This window comes from Haematobia irritans, chromosome 3, assembly GCF_050003625.1.
Source record: "Haematobia irritans isolate KBUSLIRL chromosome 3, ASM5000362v1, whole genome shotgun sequence".
NCBI lineage: Eukaryota > Metazoa > Arthropoda > Insecta > Diptera > Muscidae > Haematobia > Haematobia irritans.
Genome location: NC_134399.1, coordinates 193,847,059 through 193,862,648, shown reverse-complemented (window position 1 = coordinate 193,862,648; position 15,590 = coordinate 193,847,059). Strand labels below are relative to the sequence as shown.

The following is a 15,590-nucleotide window of genomic DNA, read 5'->3' as shown; positions in this document are numbered from 1 at the left end:
GTATATAATGCTGAGTGTGCGACCAGATTTATGCTACTCTGTTGGGTATATGGGACGGTTTCAACAAAACGCTGGAGAAATACATTGGAAAACTTTAAAAAGAATACTTCGATATGTAAAAACTACGAAAGATATGTCTCTAGTGTACCAGCATAATAAAAATGAAGAAATCCTTATCGGGTATGCAGATGCTGATTGGGCGTCAAATTCAGAGGACAGAAAATCTACTAGTGGATTTGTCTTCTTTGTGTTTGGAAATCCGGTCTCTTGGTCAAGTAAGAAACAAGCTACAGTAGCCCTGTCATCTAGTGAGGCAGAGTATGTTGCACTAAGCCAAGCTGCATCTGAAGGATTGTGGATTCGTGGAATACTTCAAGATCTAAAGGTTGTTGGAGAAGATTATCCAATTACTATACTTGAGGACAACGCTGGGTGTATTGCAATGGCAAAGAATATAGAATGCAAAAGATCTAAGCACATTGATATACGCCACCATTTTTTAAGGGATCATATAATGAAGAAAAATCTTAACATAAAGCCTGTATCAACCAAAGAACAACTTGCTGACATATTTACAAAACCATTGGATGTTAATAACTTTGTTACAATTCGAAATTTATTAAAATTGTCCAATTGAGAGGGGGTATTGAAAATACTGGTTAATACACAACTGTGTTCTTTCTTAATTTAAATTATATAAGTAGGCTTTATTTTCAATAAATATAGTATATTAATTTTTCTTGATATACACAATTTTGAGTTCTGTGAAAAAAACCTTAGAACGAAACATTAATAAATTATTTTCTTCAATACAAAACCGACTTTGAATTACAAGAGAATAAAGGCCCTAGTGTTTAAATAAAATTCTCAATTTGTAAATATTATTTTCAAAGTATTTCAATTTATTTATTTTTTATTTGATTTTTTATCTGATTTCATTAGATTTGATTTGTTTGTAGTTTGTTTTCTTTTTTTTTTATTTTACAATATATAACATTTTGTATCATTTTTCGATTTCATTCGTTTTCTTAATAATAAAAATGTATAGATTTAAGTATATAAGTATGTTGCATGTAAATGTTCTATTATAATGGTTTGTTTGTATATAGAATTATAATTAAAAATGTCTTTATTTAACATACAAAAGAAGAAATAATATTTTGAAAATATTATAACAAAATAGAAAAAATCTAGAAACCAACCCTTGTTCTATTATTTCTTAAAAATTTTTGTTTTAACTCTTAATTCTAGATTTTCGCAAGTTAACCGAAAATTAAAAAAAAAAAAACAAAGTGATGTATTTTACTTTTTGGTTTTATTATGGTTTCTGGTTTGTAATTTAAAAAAAAAAATACAAATACTGTTAGAATTATTTTACATTTATGCTTAACTATTCTTATCACACAGCACGTTTTTTTATTTTCAAACGTAAAAAAGAAAAAAAAAATGAAATGGTTATTCAATGTCACTAACATAGTGATTGCTACCCAGGGAGAAAGAGATAGAGAGTGAATGTTTTTGATCACATATACAATAGTAATAATATAACAAACAAAAAAAAATATATATATATATATTTATATATAAAGAAACTAATCAAGTTATTAAGAAAGCCGAAAGAATAAAATCAATTCATAGTTGTTCATTCATAAACAAGGCTTAGTAGTAGTAATAATAATAATAGTATGTACATAATTATATGATAGTTTGTTTAAAATTTACAGCCAATAATAGTAGCACCTGTTTTGTGGCAAGTTATCTATCGTTCCCTCTCTATTCATAACTATAACACGCAAACAAATAATATTTTTACTACAATATTAACATAAACATTATTACAATTTGTCAATTGCTTTGCATCTGGTGAAACAAACACATTTTCTATATAACACATGTGCATGTGGGAAGCCGTCATTGGGGTAAAACACACATTTTTTTATAAGTAAGTGTGGTTCAATTACCAAGAACAGCCTAAATCATATTTTACTAAAATCAATTTTTATTTATGGAAACTATGGTAATTGAAAATCAATTGTCGACAGTGCCATTTTTACAAGAGGTGACACTTTTGTACCACTTTTTTAATGTGCCACTAAATGCCATACTTTTTTTCATTTTTGTGCCATGTTTTAATTAATTCCCTTGATACCGTATTAGTTTTTTGAAAAATTTCAAATCCTATGTTGTAAATTTTTTAAATTCCCTTAGATTACGGATATGATTGATTGCTTAAAAAATAACCGAGCTCAAGCTTCGAATTCATTACATTACATAACATTATTTTTCCAAACGTATACTTGCACCGCCTAGAAGTATGCCACGAAAACTGTTATTAAGTAGGTTAACTGAGCTACTTTTGCACTACTGTCAATCAATGAGTGATTTTTTGTGATATGAAGATAAACATTATTTCCATTTCACCATTTTATCTAAAAAGTTAATAGACGCTCAATTAGTTCATGTTGTCTCTTTTGAAAAAGTGTGCCACTGTTTCAAAATGAGTGTGCCGCCTTTTCTTGCGATTGACACGATTTAGAAATTCCCAACGGAAACGCTGGTTGTTGTCGATGTACGTGATAAAGCTTTTTTGAATTTTTTTCTTTTGAAAACATTGTTATGGCTGAAAAATATTTGCATACTTTTAGACGATTTTTTAAAGGAATGCCATGAAAAAGTTATTAGGCAGGTAGACTGAGATACTCTTTCGCTACAGTAAGTTTCAAACAATGAGTGATTTTTTATGATATGAAGATAAAAATTATTTCCATTTCGCAATGTTATCTAAAAAGTTAATAGACGCTTAATAAGTTATCATGTTTTTCTTTCGAAAAAGTGTTTGATTCGTTTTCTTTTGATAGCAGTGTTATGGCTGGGAAATATTTGCATACTTTTGGGCGCCAGGTTTTTAAAGGGTGTACATTTGACAATGAAAAAAGTCTTCATAATTTTTATAATGGAAACGAAAATATACTTGGATGGGGCCCATTATCCATAAAAGTGGCATAAATGGACCAAAAAGAGACAAAACTATTTATGAAAAATTGAATAATTTTGCACTAAAGTGTCACAAAGTTATTAATTGAAAGTAAAATTTATGATGTTTCGATTCGAGTTAATCAAGTCTTTTTTGATACGAGTTTCGATATTGCAGAGAACGCTTTTTTAAATTGGATAAAAGCGGACATATCAACCTCAACATATAAATGATTGATGTGTAAATTAGAAACTGATTTTTTTTACTTCAAAGTCGATATTTATTTTTTTTATGACATCCATCCATTAACCAATTTTGTATTATTTTTCGAAATTTTCAAAATTCTAGGCATTCGAAATTTTTTTCAACAATCAATCATTACGATGTTTCGAATAGTTAATCAGAGTCATTTTTGACACGAATTTGTAGATTGCATAGAGACCTCTTTTATAATTTGATATAGACTAAAATTGAATTAACCGATATAACAACTTCTACAACATAAAAATGTTCGATGCGTTCATTTTGCTGTCAGAAACTGAAAATCAATTTTTGTACTTCAAAGTCGATTTTTAATTTTTTTTTCTGACGTTAAAAATCGGGTTTAAAACATGGAAAATCCATTAACCAATTTTGTATTATTTTTCCAAATTTTAAAAATTCTTGGCTATTAAAATTTTTTCAACCATCGACCATTATGATGTTTCGATTACTTAATCGGAGTCATTTTTGGAACCAATTTGTAGACTGCATAGAGACCATTTTTAAAATTTTGATAAAGACTAAAATTGGATTAACCGATATAATAACTTCCACCGCAACATATAAGTGTTCGATGCGTACATTTTATAGTCAGAAACTGAAAATCAAATTTTGCACTTCAAAGTCGACTGTAATGTTTTTTCTGATGCTCAAAATCGTGGTTTAAATTACGGAAAATCCACTAGCCAATATTGTAGATAATGGACAAATCATTTTTCTAAATTTTGTCGCCTCATTAATCCTTAAATGCACAAGATCACCGATTCCTCCGAAAAATATATAAAATGCAAAATGGTAAAATCAGAACATCTGCATACCACATTTTTAAAAAGAAATGTATGTGTCTTTTTTTTTTTGAAAAATAGTTGTACAAATAAACAATTTAAGTATAGAAAAAGAGATATGTTTACACTAACCAATATTACTTTAAAATCTGGTAAATATTATTTAACTTCAAATATGTAGTTTTTTTGATTTTCTGGTCAAAATTTGATTTTAAATTTTGACTGCAGATTACTCAGAAGTTCTACAAGTTTTTCGGAAAAACATATTTTTAAAAAAATAGGGTTATGATGTTTTTGAAATACAATAAACTTCATAGAAATCGGTAAAAATTTTAAGATGTGAGAATTTTTATCTTAAAAGATACAGTGCGCATTTAACGGTTAATTATTGACTTTTTTAACCATTTTTGTCTTTTTTTACTTTTTTCCTAGATATATAAACATTATTTTCAATTGGAATAACAAACAAAAAATTAAACAGATCAACGACCCGAGACAAGTGTTATTAGGAAAATAGGAGAAAAAACAAAACAACATGAATTTCATAATATGTATACGTGAACACATCTATCAAATGTAACGTAAGATACTTGGATAGGGTATGATATAGTATACATGACTTTTATATCTAAATAAACAAAAAACTAGAAAAAAAAATATTCCATTACCACGAAAAAAAAAAAATAAAAATAAATTTGCTGACTATTCCAATTTTTGTAATCTCAAACCTTAGAGGCTTATCAATAAAAATCGCATATTAATAAAATTGCTTGCTACTCAAATTCGACCATACTCTCAAATAAATTTTAGAATGGTAATAGAAAACAAAAAAATAATTCGAAAATCCGCATGTAAATAAATCCCATTTAATGTATAATTAGATGAAATTACCTTTCAACGTCAACCATCGACTTTGAAGTGCAATATTATATTTACCTCAAATGCTAATGAACTCAAAATTCAAAATCCGGCTATTGAACAATTTAAATTAATCAAAAAAATCTATTTTTTTTTATTTTAATCTAAAATATTTGGCAGTTCACAGAACTCATCAAAAAGTGAGAATATCTGGGTCAATTGTCCGTTTTTTCATTAATCACAAAATTCAAAAGTTTATATTTGAAAAATAATAAAAAATTGAAAAATATTGTTTCCAACGTTTTGAAAAATAGCACAGCTACCTTGGAAAAATTTTCCAAAGAAAATGTAGGTTAGCTTAGGTATAGTGGCAGCCCGACTCATTCAGACTCACTTATGGTAAACTATTCAGTGCATTGTGATACCAAAGTCATAAGAAAGGAGAATTGAATTTCATTAAAATTTAGAAAACGGTTCCAGGAATCCAAAAATCGAAAAAATTCACATTTCGAGTAATTGATTTACTGTCGAAAGTTGTTGAATTTGATATTACCATAGACCAATTAAAATAGAGACATACCTTGATAATCCACCATGGTTTTGTTTATTTGCAGTGCGCAGTCATTCCACTCAATTGCGCAGTCAAGTGACTCAATTTCTTTTTGGGAAACGAGAATAACCGTACAAATCAGTCAATTTGCATTACAAAAAAGGTGTGGATGTAAAGAATTTTATATGCTTTTACAATATTTGGTGTTTCATCACGAAAACAAAGGAAAGAAAATAAATTAAAGCCAAATTAAAAAATCACTCAATTGCAGACGAAAAAGAGCCCTCTAGGGTGTGCAGACAAACTACAGCGCTGTGAATTCACTTGAGATGTCTATACCTTCCTTGGTCTATGATATTACCTTATCTCTAAATTTATCTAATAGTCTTTTCCAAAATGAAAAAAGTATACAAGTTTGATTATAATCCCTTCCCTTAACTACCTTCGAAAAATCGTGCGAGAGAATTGAGTTTCATTAACATTTCGAAAATGATTTAAAAAATCAGTTTTATGACACCAAAAATCGACAAAAAACAAACTACATATTTTGAGCAAAAGACTTACTGTCAAAAATAGTAAAATTTGACTTTTAGTTATCTCTAAATTTATCAATAGTCTTTTCACGATTCTCTAAATCAAAACAAATCGAATACTGTTCTACATATATCTTGTTCGGTATCTGCTGCCGCCCTACGGACCCAAAAGTCGAATTTTCCACTAATCGACTTACTGCTAAAAATATAAAAATCGACTTTTCGTTACTTTTAATTTTTTAATCGAATTATTATTACAGTGGGCCGGTTTATGTTCTTACACCGATTTTCGGTTTTTATCCTTCGGTGGAACCGGTGTTTTCAAAACTTCAAAATCCGCCTTTCGGTTTTTATATTTTCATTCTAAAATTGCCAATTTAATAAACTGCAACACTTTCAAATAGCGAATATTTGAATTATGAAGAAATTGTGTTCAACTTTTAATAAATTATCGAATTATTTTTCTTTTGTTGGTTTTGTGACAATAAAATTAGATTTTCCACTTGAAAATACTTGTATTTATGAAATTCGATTTAACCGGCTATGCCGGTTATTTGTGTGAAAACGCCTCCGGAAAATAGTCAGGTTTTTTAAACCGACTTTAAAAAAAATGGATTTTTGATCACTCTAATTTTTATGTTGACTTAAATCGCCCTCCCGATATAGGCCAAAATCGAATTATAGATTTGCAATATTACTACCTGCATACTATACATGAGTCTAGCTTTTTCAAGTTTCAATTTGCAAAGTGCCATTTCATACAGAAGCCAGATTTTAAATGTAAAAAACGATATTTTTGCAATAGCTTCTCTTATTTAAGCTGTTTCAGCAAAAACCCATAAAAATAGTACTTTAATGGGTCTAATGAACTTGAAAAAAAAGTTGCTTTTTAACACATTGCATTCATCACCCATAATCTTCAATACACACAATAACGACGATTGTTAATTCTCAGAACTGTACTGAATGAAATGAAAATTACACGCAATACAAATTTCCATGTAAATATTAAATAAATATATTGCCACTTGTGGTGGAGGATAAATAGAAAAATCCCTATTCTTATGCAAAAAAGCTTAGTTATCTGATAAATGTAAAAAAAAAAACTTGTATAATTTTGCACAGAGGTGTGAAAATTCTACATCTAATATTCTGAGATCGATAATGTATTTTTCTAATGACAGTTAATTAAATTTACCAAGTTTCCTCAATTCAAAATTATAACAATTAAAGTCTGAAGATTGAATAAAGATAGGATTTTTAATGTGCGAATAAAAATAAAAAAACCTTAGTAAAAGGCATTTCCTCATATTGGCATCAAAGGGCAATAAACATTTTAAATTATTGCATATTACTATGCATTTAATATGCAAAATTCGTATTGGAACTGTTTTGCGATTAGAACCCATTCATTTGCAGTTACAACTACTATATTCAATTTATTTTCGCAAGTCACTATTAACTTCAAAGTTTTTCATATGACTGTGTATTTATATTATCTCTAGATAATAATGTCCTATTCGATGCTCTACGAATTCTTCATACAATGGAAATATTGTATTTCACAAGAGACAAAGTTATAGCATATTTTTGGTTTGTTTTTTTTTTTTTTCTGACATTAAAAATCGGGGTTAAACACGGAAATTCCACTAACCAATTTGGATTATTTTTCGAATATTTGAAAATTCTTGGCTTTTCAAATATTTTCAACCATTATGATATTTCGATTAGTTAATCAGTGTCATTTTTGACACGAATTTGTAGATTGCATAGAGACCTCTTTTAAAATGTTGATATAGACTAAAATTGGATTAACCTACATATATAAAAACTTCGATGCGCTCATTTTGCAATCAGAAATTAATTTTTATACTTCAAAGTCGATTTTTATGTTTTTCTGATGTTCAAAATCGTGGTTTAATTACGGAAAATACTGATTTTTTCACACATCGATAGGTAATAAAATTTTAGGAGGGTACCAGAAGTTTCAAGTCTCTAGCTATATTATAAATGTATTTTAATTACAATTAGAATCGAAAAAGGTCTGGCCAGACTCATGTGTCTGTCCGAGGGTTAAAATTAAGATTGGTCGATTTGAGTAAATTTGAAAAATAATTATTCTAACTAGAGATTACAAAGAGTCGGTTTGAATTTTTGGTAGTCGATTTTCGAATTTTACATCTCAATCTCAGACGTCAAATACGAATTTTGATGCCTTTCATATATAAAAACTTCCACAACATATAAATGCTCGATGCGTTCATTTTGCAATCAGAAATTAATTTTTATACTTCAAAGTCGATTTTTATGTTTTTCTGATGTTCAAAATTGTGGTTTAATTACGGAAAATCCACTAGCCAATTTTGTGATTAAGGGAAAAATATTAATTGTTGTTGACTTTTGAAAAATTTTCAACCAGTTATGTATTTTCTACTTTTTTCCTAGGTATATAAGCATTATTTTCAATTGAAATAGCAAAAAATTAAACAGATCAACGATCCGAGACAAGTGTTATTCGAAAATAGGGGAATATATTTATCAAATGTAACAACGTAAGATACTTTGATAGGGTCTGAAATATCATACATGGTTTTATGGTTTTTAAATTAAAATAAACAAAAGACAAGAAGAAATTAAATTTTCAATTGTTTCAAGTAAATAAAAAGAGGTTTCCCAAATTATGATATTTTTAATCTTTCCGATTAACAATTTTGTCTAGATTTTCTCCCTAAAATTGGACATTGGACTTTCTCGAATATTCTAAAACCGACTTCTCGAATAATAGATCGAATTGAGTCAATTTTGAAAAACTTTAAATTTCGATCAGAGGAATTTGAAGACTGAATCAACAAAAATCAACTCAGGTTTTTTTGACTGGAGGTAGATTTCTCTAGCAAAATTCTAAAAATTACCTCTAGAGGTTTTTGTTTTGACAAAAAGTAGACTTGTTAGGTATATAAAGTCGATTTTCGACTTTATATACCTAGCCGAAGTGGAATTTGAAGTTGACAAAAACTGAATTTCCAATTTTTATATTCCCTAGTCGATATGTTATCGCTTACCACTATACTCAGCTTTATTGTGTATTTCAACATTCTTCGGGTATGTGACTGACAAACCCAAATTAATCATTTTTTTTATAAATTTGAAAAAAGACTAGTTCGAATTTGATTATTTATCTTTTTATTTTAAAATCGACTTTTGGGCTAATTTAATTTATTATTACAAAGCGACAAGACAAAAATTTCGTAGGAGTTCAATAAATTTAAAGAAAAACTCCTTCGATTTAATTCGTTTTTAAAAATCATATAAAACTGATTATTACAAAAAATGGGCCAACGATTAAGTCTTTTTGATATGTGCCTTAATAAAGCCGTTCATTCTATTTGATGGAATGTCCTAGCCGCAATATAAAAAGTGAATTGGTCGATTTTAAAATTAAGATAGGTCAATTTGAGTAAATTTTGAAAAATAATTATTCTAACTAGAGATTACAAAGAGTCGGTTTGAATTTTTGGTAGTCGATTTTCGAATTTTACATCTCAATCTCAGACGTCAAATACGAATTTTGATGCCTTTCCCTGCAAGTTGTCGTATGCATGAATTTAAAGAGTAATAGAGAAAACACCCTTGGCCAAATTCTAATCCGCACTTTTAATTTCATATTCCCCATTGAAAAATTGAGAGATACGACTAGATATGAGTAAATCGGAAAAATGGTAAGATCTAATCATATCTATTTACCATGGAATTAGATCTGATCAGACCTCAATATTGGCATAGATCTATCTAATACCTTAGATATAATTATAAATATCCCTAAATATATAGTTGGATCTGATGTTATGTCTCGTCATATATTATCTGTGTATAGCGGCTTATATCTAGAGGGACCAATATTGAGATCTAATTATATCCGATTACTCCAGTAAACCAGAGCATACTAATTCGCAGAACGCAAAATTTCATTTTACCAAAAATCTCGTAAACTCTCAATGTTTTCCTGTGAACTTTTTACGAATAAAATTTTTCGAACGTCATGATTTTTAATTATAATTTTATAGTTTGAATTTATGGCGAGAGAAAAATTGTAGTAAAGAACTTTGTATAATGAAATTATTAATCTGCTTGATTAACCATTTCATTATATATCGATAAAGGTCGAATAAAAAGAAAATTAATAAATAATTTAAAGAACTTTGTTTAATTCGACATTGCACTTGGATTATAGAAATGTGTTAACAATTTTCCTAAAAAATTCTAGGAAAATTGCTCTTATTGTACAACTTTGTAAGGTTATGTTAATATTCATGAAATAATAAAGATAAGTTTTTAAGATAGTTTAAAGAAAAAAGAAATGAGTATGTCCTGGAGGACATAGTAAATAAAAAAATTAAAATTAAATAAAACTAAGATTTATACATATGCAAAAAAAATTGTTTCGGCTTTCTCAATATATAGAAATATGAACTTTTAGACGGAATTCAAAAATAAATCCTTGCTTGTCTAAAAAGTTCAAAGATGATTGATATCACTGTACTAGAAATAGAAAGGCAGTACTATTTCCATATCCATCCATTATACATCATACATACAACAACACGAAGCATATTCGTCATCATTAGTTATTTTTCTCAGGGTTTTAACAAAACTTATAATTGTGCAATGTCATTATGCGGTTATTAAACCTGTGCTTTGGAGGGCAAGAAGTGCTTCGAGTTTTGTAGAAAACTAAACAGGCCAATAATTACAAGTGGTATTTAGAGTATGTGTGGAAGGGGTATAGAGGATGGGGTGGTTCTAATAACAAGAACTTATAATCATAATTATTTTTAACATCTATTAAATTGCATTTCACACATGAATTGCTAAACAATGGCCCCTTTCTAAGTACTAGGTTTGTATAATGAATTTTAATTAATTATATATTAAGTAATATATTGCAATTTGAGAATAACGGCTCATATATAAATTAAGTAAATTTGTGTTAGTTTTAAATAAATACTAAGCATTGGTTATACTATTGTCATTTTTACCATTTTTCCTTGTTAACATTCTATTATGTTCATCCTCTTCATCGTCATCATCTACTTGTGGTATAATGGTGGTTGCTGGCCCCAATGACGAGGGCACATTGCCATTGGCCATAGATGATCCATCAATGTTATCCCATTTTTGTATTTCCGCCGTACCAAAAATCTGATAGGAACAATATGTAATGACTGTTACAGCTGCGGCCACTATAAACACAGTTCGCCATTGATCAATATCGGTGTCCGGGTGAAGGATCATACCCGATGCCAAGGGCGAAAGGAATGAAGCAGACATATGAATGGTTTGACAAAAAGCCAAAACCGGTCCAGCAAAATTTGGTGCAATATCCACTATATTTGCCATTGCTCCAGCATACGATGCCGTTATAAAGGAAACGGTGATGAACCATAGAACCAATAACAGAACTATATCATCTATATAGCCAATAAATAAGATCAGCACACCAGGTACAACTTGAGAGAGAGCCGTAAAGAGTTTTCTTATATTTGTCAATGTCATGTAATTTCGATGTAGTAACTTATCGGCAATGTAACAGAATATCACCGACGAAACATAGGAACAAATGTGGGGCATGCCAGAGAGTACTCCGTTTGTTTCTATATCGAATTGGAGAATTTTTTGCATAAATTTCGGTCCATTTATTATGAACACATAATGTATCCAAATGCGGCCAAATGTCGTTATGGCTATGGCCCAGGCGGGTTTCGAGGTAATAATATCTTTCCAAGGCACTTTCTTTCCCAGAGATTTCTTCACTTCGCTACTAATGTTTATTTCAATGTATTCCAATTCTTCTTTTGTTATGCGAGGATGTTCCTGAGGCGTATTGTAGGCTAACAAGAACCAAAAGAAACACCATAACATTCCCAACGATCCGGTTGTATAGAAAACATATTGCCAACCAAAACGTTTGATTATAAAGCCGCCCAGGACAAATGTTAGCCCTGTGCCAATGCTGAATCCCTGAAAGCTGGACATGAAACGTGAGCGTTCAATCAAAGGTATCCAATATCCCACGACAGCATACATGGCTGGCCATGTCAGACCCGATGCACATCCCTGAATGGAACGCAGGACTATAAGTAGTCCATAATGTATATCGGCACACATGGGCATTAGCAAACTGCAGAGAGCTGTAGCAAATTGGGACCAGCCAAATACTTTCTTCGTTCCAAAATGTTGGGTAGCAATGCCCCCAAAAACTTGCGATAGAACATAGCAATGAAAGAAGGAACTTGTAATGAGGGATTGTACGGTTTCCGACCAATCATAGTAATCAAGGCGTTCTTCTTGTCCAGAAATAGAGACTGGTTCACTAACATTGTTGATAGACGGCGATGACGACGGCAGTAGTGTTGTCATTGTCGTTCTATTATTTACGGAAGTGTTGTTGTGCACAATATTGTGTAATGTGGCATTCTGACCACCACTAATAACACTTCCACCACCACCACCAGCATTGGTGGATGATAACGCTACATTTGTTGCTGGAGTTGTCATGGACACTATAGCTAAGTGCATATCATTACGCATCATAAACGACACCAGGAATCCCGTCCATGACAGCATATACAGGACAAGGCGAGCAGGTACTTTGGCATTTAATTTATGAACTATACTTAAACAGAAAGGATTCGTATTTTTTCGTTTGGCCGGAGGCGCTGCCGCCACCGGACTTTTGCTATTAGCACCACCATCGGACACTTGCTTTAAGGAATTATACGAGTTGTGCATATTTTCTAATCTCTATGACCCGAGTAGTACAGGGTACTATTTCTCCTCTTTGTTTATAACAAACACTCGAGCAGCGCGCAAAAAACAAAATAGAATTTGTTTATTTTGTTGTTTTTTCTTTCCATGAGTAGAGTAGGAATCAAGGAAATATGAACCAGAACTCGCTTTGACGATAGACCCGATATCGCAACAATCAAGCAAACAAACGATAGCGATGACGGACACTGGCACTTCACGGCAAACAACCAGCTTTACGGAGACAGCAAACTAAAATGATTTCACAATAATTTATAAAATCTCTCTTGTACTCCGAAATCATTTCACTTTTTGTACTTGCTTAGGGTTGCCAACTTTTTACAAATGTAATGTTGTCATTAGCACGTGCCTTAAACAACCCTGTAATTGAAAACGAGGGTAGTATGTGTTAAATTGTTGAAGAAATTAATTGAAAGAAATATATAGTTATATCTCTGGAATATTTGATAATAAAAAATCTCAATCATAGTCTCTTATAAATATTAGATTAGAAACTATAAAGAGTTCAAATTAACTGATATAAGTTATATAAGCATATCCGGTTTAAAGGTGGGTACTATGTTCGGTTTTCGAGTTGAAAATCACTTTATTTTCGCGATTACTTTTCCTGAAATAATCAAAATTATAAATTAAAACCAAAATATTCCTGTAAAGTCTTGCCGAAATCTAGGGGAACAAGAAACTGCGCATCAATTGAATTAATTTATCTGCTTCATATTGAACTGTTTTAATAAAGTAACCGCGAAAATTTCAACTCGAAAAGCGAACATAGTACTTACCTTAAAACACACAAAAAAATACATTTGAAATTTAAGCAGACTCTGATGTAAATTAGAAATTCTTAGTTCTCAAAAATATAATCCGAAACAATATTGACCAGCAAACCGATTTGATTACATTGAAATCAGCTGAAAATGAGAAAACAGTCTCGATTGCTACAACAAAAAATGTTGTCGATTATTTCGATTTATTAAATTTCTATCAAAACATGTTTGACCGAATCAAATAAAGAATGTTTTCACTGCATAAATAATGACACACATATACAAACAAATTCAAAAAGCAATAAATATGTCAATTTTTATTTCATACTGACAACTCTACATAGCTATAGAATCAATTATATGGCAGTTAATAAACAAATAAGTGCTGTTAAACGTTTAATAGAGTGGTTCTAACAAAAAAAAAAAAAGTTAGAAAAAAATATTAAATTGTTAAATATCCCGTTCTGCGTACGTTCCTGGTACATTTACAATATTTTGTAGAAAAAAATTATATTTAATCCAATTCATATATAATTCAAAATACAAAGGGGAAATGTTTAGGATCATTTTATTTAGATTAGAATTGAAAAAAAAAAACAATTCATTTCAGTTGGATTAAATTTTGATATCAGTAAGGGCGTTTTCAACTTAATGGTGATTCTGATAAGTGACACGAAATTTAAAAGAAATTTTGGTAGAGTATTTATAGAAGATAATGGATATAAGAACGTCAGAAAAAACAAATATTATTTGTTATTTGCGTTTTATTCTAATAAGCAATTATTATACCCTCCACCATAGGATGGGGGTATATTAACTTTGTCATTCCGTTTGTAACACATCGAAATATTGCTCTAAGATCCCATAAAGTATATATATATATATATATATATATATATATATATATATATATATATATATATATATATATATATATATATATATATATATATATATATATATATATATATATATATATATATATATATATATATATATATATATATATATATATATATATATATATATATATATATATATATATATATATATATATATATATATATATATATATATATATATATATATATATATATATATATATATATATATATATATATATATATATATATATATACATATATATATATATATATATATATATATATATATATATATATACATGTATTCTGGTTCGTGGTGATATTCTGAGTCGATCTGAGCATGTCCGTCCGTCTGTTGAAATCACGCTAACTTCCGAACGAAACAAGCTATCGACTTGAAACTTGGCACAAGTAGTTGTTATTGATGTAGGTCGGATGACATTGCAAATGGGCCATATCGGTCCACTTTTACGTATAACCCCCATATAAACGGACCCCCAAATTTGGCTTGCAGACCCTCTAAGAGAAGCAAATTTCATCCGATCCGCATCGGTCAATAATTATATATAGCCCCCATATAAACCGATACCCCGATTTGGCTTGTGGAGCCTCTAAGAGAAGCAAATTTCATCCGATCCGGCTAAAAGAATTTTCTACGCAATCCATGGTGGAGGGTACATAAGATTCGGCCTGGCCGAACTTTCGACCATATATACTTGTTGTTTATATGAAAAAAATTTCTTATACGGATTTTAGAATATATTTCATACAAATTATATTTAGGAAAGAAATTTGAAAAAATATGAATTTATAGTTCTTGAGCGGATTGTATAGAGGAGTCTACAAATAATCGGTTCGTCTCCATGAGACTCTAAAAGTCAAATTTAGGAATCGGTTTATATAGACCCTGTATATAATTATGAACTAATTTTTACAAGATTAGCAGAAAGCATATACTGACATCGCGTACCAAATTTCAACTCGGTCGGATGAAATTTGCACCTCCAGGTAGAGCAAGAATTCAAATCTGGGGATCGGTTTATATGGGGGCTATATATAATTATGAGCCGATATGGAACAATTTCCCCATGTTTGTTTGAGGTCGTATATCAACCACGGTTGCCACTCGTACCAAAAATAATCTACCAAAATTCGA

The 15,590-nt window shown here is 29.8% G+C and overlaps 1 protein-coding gene across 1 annotated transcript; it reads right to left on the bottom strand.

Annotated features, from left to right (window-relative positions):
- Window positions 1-879: 879 nt before the first annotated feature.
- MFS17 (Major Facilitator Superfamily Transporter 17) lies at window positions 880-13,087 on the bottom strand. Its single transcript, XM_075301071.1, has one exon. The coding sequence runs from the start codon at window positions 12,748-12,750 to the stop codon at window positions 10,966-10,968; it is 1,785 nt and encodes a 594-aa protein (XP_075157186.1). The 5' UTR covers window positions 12,751-13,087; the 3' UTR covers window positions 880-10,965.
- Window positions 13,088-15,590: the final 2,503 nt, after the last annotated feature.